Source organism: Otolemur garnettii, unplaced genomic scaffold (genome assembly GCF_000181295.1).
Source record: "Otolemur garnettii isolate 467f Iridium unplaced genomic scaffold, OtoGar3 scaffold00076, whole genome shotgun sequence".
Taxonomy (NCBI): Eukaryota; Metazoa; Chordata; class Mammalia; order Primates; family Galagidae; genus Otolemur; species Otolemur garnettii.
In genome coordinates, this window is record NW_003852471.1 from 3,398,444 (window position 1) to 3,407,610 (window position 9,167).

General features: G+C 45.6%; 1 protein-coding gene and 1 pseudogene across 1 annotated transcript in view; one reads left to right on the forward strand and one right to left on the reverse strand.

Annotated features, from left to right (window-relative positions):
* The window catches only part of CUNH3orf33 (chromosome unknown C3orf33 homolog), an 18,727-nt gene extending 16,156 nt beyond the window's left edge, over window positions 1-2,571 (reverse strand). The window contains exon 1 of the mRNA XM_023515678.1: window positions 2,458-2,571. Within this exon, the coding sequence (XP_023371446.1) occupies window positions 2,458-2,571 (114 nt within the window). The remainder of the gene's footprint in view (window positions 1-2,457) is intronic.
* A 4,305-nt stretch (window positions 2,572-6,876) lies between these two features.
* LOC100943465 lies at window positions 6,877-8,980 on the forward strand (annotated as a pseudogene).
* The last annotated feature ends 187 nt before the right edge of the window (window positions 8,981-9,167 follow it).

Below are 9,167 nucleotides of genomic sequence, written 5' to 3' on the forward strand. Positions count from 1 at the left end.
AGACAGAGTCTCACTTTGTCACCCTCGGTAGAGTGCTATCACGTCACAGTTCACAGCAACCTCAAACTCTTGGGCTTAAGCCATTCTCTTGCCTCAGCCTTCTAAGTAGCTGGGACTATAGATGCCTGTCACTTCACCTGGCTATTTTTAGAGATGAGGTCTCACTCTGGCTCAGGCTGGTCTCCAACCTGTGAGCTTAGGCAATCAACCTGCCTTGGCCTCCCAGAGTCCTGGGATTACACTCTGAGAGGCCGAGGCATGTGGACTGCTTGAGCTCAGGAGTTCAAGACCAGCCTGAAGAAAAGTGAGATGCTATCTCTATTAAAAATAGAAAAACTAGCAGAGCTTTGTGACTAGTACCTATAGTCTCAGCTACTTGGGAGGATGAGACAAAAGGATCACTTGAGCCCAAGAGTTTGAAGTTGCTGGGAGCTATAAAGCCACAGCATTCTACCCAGGCTGACGGAGACCATCTCAAAAAAAAAAAAAAAAAATTAAGAATCCTGCAACTTCCTCAATAAATACAATAACGTATATAACATATGAGGTTGAAAATACACACCAAGGCACACCGTTTGGTTTCTGTTATTGGGTTATTTGGAATATTATATCCATGATCTAATTTAGACACAGATTCCTCTCACAATCCTTCTGAGGTCATTTTTCTTTTTTTTAAATTTAAGATGAATATGAGGATACAGATGTTTAGGTTCCAGTATTGTTTTCATCTCTACGGTAAGGTTCAAATTGTAGCTGAGGTCATTTTTTTTTCATCTGAAACAACCTCTGCATCTATAACAGCTTAACTGGAGTAACCGAGTTCCTGTCAGCGAACACACATACTATCTACCATTCATTAGTGATACAAATATTCACTGAGCACTTACTAAGCGGCAGGCATCACTCTAAGGACCAGGGTTACACTAGTGACAAGAGACCTGGCCTTGCACCTTGTGCTGATCGCCTGCAGGGCATTGACTACCCTCATCTTCTCAGCACAAGTTTTAAAAGTTAATCATTCCTTCCAAAAACATTTTCCTCGCTTGGCTCTTGGGCACTGGCTTTCCTGAATCCCCTCCTGCTCATCTGCTGCTGCTTCGTCTTTGCCGCCCCCCTTTTCACAACTCAGATTATAAATGCTGAATCTGCCAAGTCTCAGGGCTAGAGCTTCTTCTTCGGTAGCTTTTCTCACTTATCCAAAGATGTCATTTAAGCCCGTGCCTTTAAATACTACGTGAGGTTTATGCATCTCATTCCTTAAAATTCTGTGTTCCGGCCCTTAAACGACAATGACAACTACAACCAAAAAATAGCTGGGCGTTGTGGCGGGGGCCTATAGTCCCAGCTACTTGGGAGGCTGAGGCAAGAGAATTGCTCTTAAGCCCAAGAGTCGGAGTTTGCTGTGAGCTGTGAAGCCACCGCACTCTACCCAGGCTGACAGCTTGAGACTCTGTCTCAAAAAAAAAAGTTGAATGAGCATCTCAAGTTCACACATTCAAACATGTCCATGTTTACCCATCCAAAAAGTTCTCTAGGGACCTTATCTAACAAATGCGATCAGTGTAACCCAATTCTTTGTACCCTCAATGAATCCCAAACAATAAAAATAAATAAATAAATGGAAAGGTATATCATGTTTATGTTTTGAAAAAAAAAATTTTTTTAAACTATTTTTTATTTTTTGTTGTTGCAGTTTGGCCAGGGCTGGGTTTGAACTCACCACCCTTGGTATATGGGGCTGACACTCTACTCACTGAGACACAGGCACCACCCTGTTTTGAAAAATTTAATAAAAAATGTCAATTGTCTCTAATTTGTGTGCAGATTAAAAAATGCAACCCCAGTAAAAAAATAAAAGAACAAAAAGTTCTCTAGATTTTTCTAACACACGCTTTACTCCAACTCCTTCTCAGTATCAGCAACTATCCCCACCATCCACCCAGCCAGTGCACAAAGCCGCTCCATGGCTCTTTCTCTGAACCCCACACCCAACCATGCACACCACCACTGGGGGGATTAGCCACAATCCTCTCTCGCCAGGTGGCCTAAGATGTCCCTCCCTTGCTCAAATTCCAGTGGCCTTATGCCTCATTTAAAACAAACAAAAAAACCCTCTCTCGGAAGACCTGCAGAACCTCGCCGCTCTTGTCTCCCCCTCAGGCCCGTCCCAACTGCCCTAATGGACCCGCTGGTGTCCCCGGAGCTGGGCTGCGACTTGCTAAGCTGTCCCCAAGAGCGCGGCACAGTCCTTTCAGTAACCAGGCAGAACCGGCCCCCTGGCCCGCCTCGCGCCCTCCCCGGCCCCAGACTTGCGATCCTTGCTCTGTGGCCCCCCCCCGGCCTCACTCCCCAGCGGCCCTCTGTCCCTCCCCGGGCCCGGCGGGGTCCACAGCCTGGGGCCTCCGGGTCAAGCTCGCTCTGCGCCCACCACCCGCCCGGACGGCGGGCCCGCGGTACCCTGACGAGACGCAGGTGGTCGTCTGCCCACTGTGAAATCTGCGCCACCACATTGGGCGCCGCTCGGTCGGGGTCCGGGGACTGCGAGCGCGAGGCCGCCGGCCGCCCCGCCATGTTCGCGGCCTCCTGGGAGGCCGCGCCGCGCTCCTCCGGCGGGCGGCAGGGGGCGCTGCGCCCCGCGGGCGGGCGGCAGGGGGAGCCGTGTTCTTCCCGCGGGCGGCAGAGGACGCGACCTAACATCGCGCGGGTGGCGGCCCCCCCCCGCGCATATACCAGACGTCATAACAGTGCCTCCTCCACATTTATGCTGAGATTTTTGCAGCGATGGGGGCTGAAGGACTCCGGGCAGTGCAAGCGAGGTTATTATCAGTTTGGGACTCACGTCAACCCAGGCGCAGTATGGTTTCCGCAAGTACCGCACAAAATTGGAAATTGCAGCGCCTCATTCCCTCCACTTGCTGCCAAATGTAACCATATGCGTATTCCTTCTATTTGAACTGTGCTTGAAAGTTTTCAGAGTTGCTCTGTAAGCCTAGTATCAGATGCTCTGAATCTTTAAACTGTTAATTGATTATAGGAAGATGCCTTATATAAGAGATTAAGAATTCATATATTTTAAATGAAACAAACAAAAAGCAGGGGGCAGGACAGTTCAAATGATATGGTAACTTTTGTGTAATAAAAATATATGTTGTGTGGATTCGTGTGGTTCTGAGCCGCGAAAGGCTAACAGGAGACCTGTACCCGTGACTGCCTGGGGGAGAGGGTCGCGGAGAGGAAGGAGCGGGTTTCACTAGGTGCCTGCTCTTCTGTTGCAGTGGTGGGAATGTTCTGTAGCTGCACTGGCCAATTCTGCAGCCGACAGACTCCTGTGGCTGTTGCATATTGAAATGTGCCTCGTTAGTGCAACCTAGGAGCTAAATTTTTAACTTTATTAATTTTAATTTATTGAAATAGTCACATATGGCTAGGGGCTACCATGTATTGAACAGTGCAGGTATACTACTGATTTCCTTTTTTGCATCACACATGTATTAATAGTACCTTTAAAAGTCATAATAGAATATGTTGTATTCCTCACAACACAGGAGTGGCGCTTTCAGAGGATGTATTTTTTCAGCAGCGTAGCCAACCGAAAGTAAATATTATACCAATAGCTAACACCATGTGCTAGAAATTGTTCTAAGTGCTTTTTATGTGTTAACTCCCTGGATCCTTACAACAACCTTAAAAGATACTGTTAATCACTGTTTCACAGAGGAAGTTGACACAGTGTGATTAAGCCAGTAAACAAGATCACCCAGCCAAAAAATGATAAACTGAATGTCGAGATTGAACTCAGCTGGTTGGCTCAGTCTGTGCCCTTAACCTCAACACTATGTCTTATACAAGCAGTCAAGCGAATCACAAAAATCCCTGCATTTCCCGGGAAAATAGAACACGAATGCTATTGGGGAAATCACTGTAAGGATACACTAACATACAAAGATACCCTGTAACCAAAATCCTTAATCACTATTTAAAATGAAAACAAAATATCTGGGTATTAATAGATTTTGAATATATTTAGTTAATACATGAAAGAAGTATGTATTTCCTTTTTTATTTTTTTCAAGACAGAGTTTCACTTTATTTCCCTGGGTAGAGCACTATGGCGTCACAGCAAACTCCATCTCCTGGGTTTAGGCAATTCTCTTGCCTCAGCCTCCCAAATAGCTTGAACTACAGGCACCCACCACAACACCCGGTTACTTTTTGTTGTTGTTGCAGTTTGGCCGGGGACGGGTTTGAACCCACCACCCTTGGTATATGGGGCTGGCGCCCTACTCACTGGGCCACGCGTACTGCCCAAAAGTATGCATTTCTTGATGGGCAGTCATTTGCCTAACGCTATTCCTTTTGCTTTTCCAATGTCCTAGTTGTCTTACCTCCTTTTTGCTACCTAGTTGAAGACAGATTAGTTCATTCTCCCTACCTTTTATCCCAAAGTCTATATATATAGACTGTGATTGTGGATGTGGTAGTTTCTGGTGAAGGCAATTTCCAGGATGTGACCATGGGAATGGATAGTTGAAGTCGGGTAGAATAAAAAGGTCATTGGGCATGAGCAGTTGAGCAATTGAGACATCAGAATAATGAGAGGAATTAAGATGAAGACAAAGTCTTTTTTTTTTTCTAGAGACAGAGTCTCACTATGTTGCCCTCGGTAGAGTGGCATGGTGTCACAGCTCACAGCAACCTCCAACTCTTGGGCTTAAGTGATTCTCTTGCCTCAGCCTCCCAAGTAGCGGGGACTACAGGCCCCCGCCACAATGCCTGGCTACTTTTTGGTTGTAGTTGTCATTATTGTTTGGCAGGCCCAGGCTGGATTTGAACCCGCCTGCTCTGGTGTATGTGGTTGGCGCCCTAGCTGTTGAGCTATAGGCGCTGAGCTGAAGAGAAAGTCTTTAAGTGGGATGTAAAACCTTCAGTAAATAAGAGGGAGTGACCAGATCACACGATCACAGCCCTTCTGAGAGGTCACCAGCAGCCAAAGGAACAGGTTTCCTTGGTGGAACTAACTCAGAGGGATGAATCCTGGTTAATCTGCAGAAATCCTGGTACAGACACTCTACTTTTCACATTAGTGGCTAGTAGGGTGATGCTAAAATATTACTGAAGGACACTTACATCCATAAAGTTCGTGTGCAATTTGAAATAGTTGACTTTTAAAAATTGTACATGAGCTTTATGGCTACCCTGTGTGTATATGTGTGAGTTTGTGTGTGTGTGTGTGTGTGTGTGTGTACTCCACGTATCAGCCATGTGGGCACCTCTACATCTCTAGATGTGTCCTTCAATAATATTTTAACATCATCTGACTAACCACTAATGTGAAAATAAAGTGCCTGTACCAGGATTTCCGCAGATTAACCAGGATTTGTCCTTCTGAGTTAGTTCCATCAAGAAACTCTGTTCCTTCTGCTGCTGGTAACCTCTGAGAACTCACTGGATATGTAGATTACATGACCTCAGCAGAGCTTTACTGCCCATCCCTTAATTTCTCATAATACCAGGAACACAAAGACTTTGTCTTTTATTGAAGGTTTGGAATTAACTAGATGAAAGATGGAGGTGGCTGCAGTGACCTGGTGCGGCTGTGGAGTGGCTGCTGCTGCCCCAGGTCTGCATACGAGGCTCTGTCTTATGATGAAGAATCCATACACTATTAAGAAACATCTTCAGCTCGGCACCTGTAGCTCAAGCGGCTAAGGCGCCAGCCACGTACACCTGAGCTGGTGGGTTCAAATCCAGCCGGGGCCTGCCAAACAATAATGACAACTACAACCAAAAAATGGCTGGGCATTGTGGCCAGCGCCTGTAGTCCCAGCTACTTGGGAGGCTGGGCAAGAGAATCGCTTGAGTCTAAGAGTCTGAGGTTACTGTGAGATGTGATACAACCGCACTCTACCCAGGGTGACAGCTTGAGGCTCTGTCTCAAAAAGTAAAAAAGAAAGAAACATCCTCTACATCAATTTGTGCAGAGACCTCTTTTCCCACTCCCTGCAGCCTTATGTAACAAAGGCAATTATTTAGGTTTGAAGGAATAAAAAAATGTCTTTTTTGGACCAGATTTTATCACTATCAGAAAGGATCTGAAGAAAATGATGAAGTTGTGGAAATGATTAAGGAACTGTTAGATACTAGAATATGATTTTTTTCAACGTGAAGACCTGGTCTGAAATGTAGGTACTTCCTACAGTTACTGAAACATTTTACAGTTAATCAAGACACAGGGGCCCAAAGGAAGAAACTCAAAGAGCTGCCATTGAAGGAAAAGATGGATCTACATTTTCTGGAAAGCAGCAGCCAAATAAAGATGGTGGAACATTCTGGTACTAGCAAGACCACAGTTAGCAACATCCAGAAATGTAAACGTGAGTACTTGGAGAGAAATGGTAAGAAGCAGAGACCTACAGGGGGAAAATAGGAAAACTTCCCTCAATGAAGTCAGTGAAGCCATGTTGAGCCCTCAAACAAATGAGGGCAGTCAGTGCTTGAATTTTTCAATGTTGCTAAAAAGTGTGCACAAGAATTCAGAGTGGCAGACTTCCAAGTATCTACTGGCTGGTTTGAGAAATTTAAACTGTGACACAAATCTCCCAGAAATTCTTTTTGTTGTTGTTGAGATAGAATCTCAAGCTGTTACCTTGGGTAGGTTGACGTGGCATCATAGCTCACAGCAACCTCCAACTTGGACTCAAGCAATCCTCTTGCCTCTTTTTCTATTTTTCATAGAGATAGGGTCTCGCTTTTGCTCAGGCTGGTTTTGAGTCCGTGAGCTCAAGCAATCCACCCACCTCGGCCTCCCAGAATGCTAGGATTATAGGCATGAGCCACCACACCTGGCCTCCCAGAAAATCTTGTATGGGGAATCTAATGAAAGTTCCAGAAGAAGTTGTGAAAGAGTTCATTAAAAAGTTCCTGGATTTCACAAGGCGCTTCAAAGATGACGACATCTTTAATGCTGTAGAGTGGAGACTTTGTCAAGGCGTTGCCTTGTCATGGAGGGTGACAAATATAAGAGCAGAAAACTTTTCAAAGAATGTTTCACAGTTCTGCTTTGCTCTAGCTCTTTGGAAGAGATACTAAAGCCCTTGGTGATTAGCAAAGCCATACACGTTTAAGAACCTGAAGCCCGAAGACCTCCCCATCACTTGGAGATCGAACAAATGTGCATGGATAACTGGTGCCTTATTTCAGGAGAGGGTAAAGGGAATCCACCAAGAAATGAAGAGGAAGAAATGGTCTGTTCTGCCATCAGTGCACAGTTGTGCTGCCCCCTGCAGGTGAATCATCTCACAGACATGGCAGCAAAGTTTCTGCTTCCCAACACCTCCAAAATCCAACGTCTGGACCAGCATCATCAGAACATTTAAAATGGATGACTGAGCCCAAACAGGTCATTACCAAAACACAAAGCTGTGGTCCCCCTGTGGAAGGAACTTCGTCCACTGCCATCAGTTAATACTCCGGATGCTGTCTTCTGGATCACTTCTGCTCAGGATCAAGTTCAGCCAGAAACAATACAGAAGTGTTCAAGAAAGTTTGATTTGTTATAGCCCAAGAAGACTATGTTTTGGGCCCATCAGACAGTCCGTCTCCCTTGGAAGAATGTGAAGCAGAGATGTTCAAGGTTTTGTTGCAATGCTTGATGAGGTGGCAACCTGTGATGAACCTGACCCAGAAGCAGTTTTCCAAGCATAGTAGCTGAAGTACAGACCAACGTCAGAGTGCTTGAAGCAGCTGATGAAATGGAGAAACCAAGTGAGGATGACACAGAAATTGCAGAGACTACAAAAACAGAGGAGGTCAGTTAATTTCAACTCTTCTAGAGGACAGCAGGCACAAAGCACCAGGAGAGGCAGGACAAGCATCACAGAGGCAGAGGCTGTCTCTGGGTAGCTGCCGACGAGGCTCCAGCACTCAGAAACCAAGACCAGCAGGCATCTTCTGGGAACGCTCTGTCCTAGGCGCCCTGCAGTTTGAAAGAATCTACTAGTTTATAAGAAATGAGCCGTCAGACTGCCATGGCACTACCTACTGGTCCCTCGCAGTGTCCACCAGCACAGGGTGCCTGCCCTGCCTGGCACAACTGCATCCCACAATGACTTGGTTGAGTCTTTTTGAGTGTGCAGTCTGCGTTGGGACCAACTGTTGCCCAAAGCTCACGTGTTGCTAACTTGCTAGGGCCCACTGGGATCCATTCGCAACTTAGCTATGGAGAAAGTGGCCGATCCATTACTTTCCCCCTGTACATATGCCTCTTCTGGATGTGAAATAACTCTGTCACCCATAGAAAAAGCAGACCACAAAGAGCTCTGTGAGTTTAGGCCTTACTCCTGTCTGTGCCTGGGTGCTTCCTGTAAATGGCAAAGCTCTCTGGATGCCCTCACGACCCATCTGATGCAGCGGTAAAGTCCATTACAACCCTGCAGGGGGAAGATACAGTTTTCCGTGGTATAGACATGAATCTTCCTGGTGCTGTTGACTGGGTGATTATTCACTTCATGTTAGTCTTGGAGAAACAGGAAAAATACGATGGTCACCAGCAGTTCTTCACAATTGTACAGCGATAGTAACGCCCAAGCAAGCTGAAAATTTTGCTTACCATCTTGAGCTAAATGGTCACTGATGGCAACGGATTTGGGAAGCAACCCCTTGGTCTATTCAGGAGGGAAATGCCACAGCCATTATGAATAGTGACCGCCTCGTCTTTGACACCAGCATCGCACAGCTTTTTGCAGAAAATGGCAATTTAGGCATCAATGTAACTGTTTCCATGTGTTGAAATGGCAATCAGACGTGTTCTGGCCAGTGTTTAGAACTATCGCATTCAATGTCACAGAAACTAAGGCGCCCATTTGCTGCCCGCCTGAAACTCTTTTGGTGGGTGGAAGGTGGATACGTGAAGGTCAATAAAAGAAAGGCCGTTAAATACAGGAAGCAGTTGCATGTAGTACCACTAAGACATTTAAAAACAAGTCAACAGTAAACCACTGAAAAATATAATTATACACACACACACACAAAGAAATTATCTAGATAGAATTAATGTTTTTTCAATGGACTGCATATTGACATAAATGTTCCCAGCGTCCAAAGGAAAAAATGGAATATTTAATTGGGATTTCACACAAACACACCTCAGTTTCTAGCCTTGGTTCCCA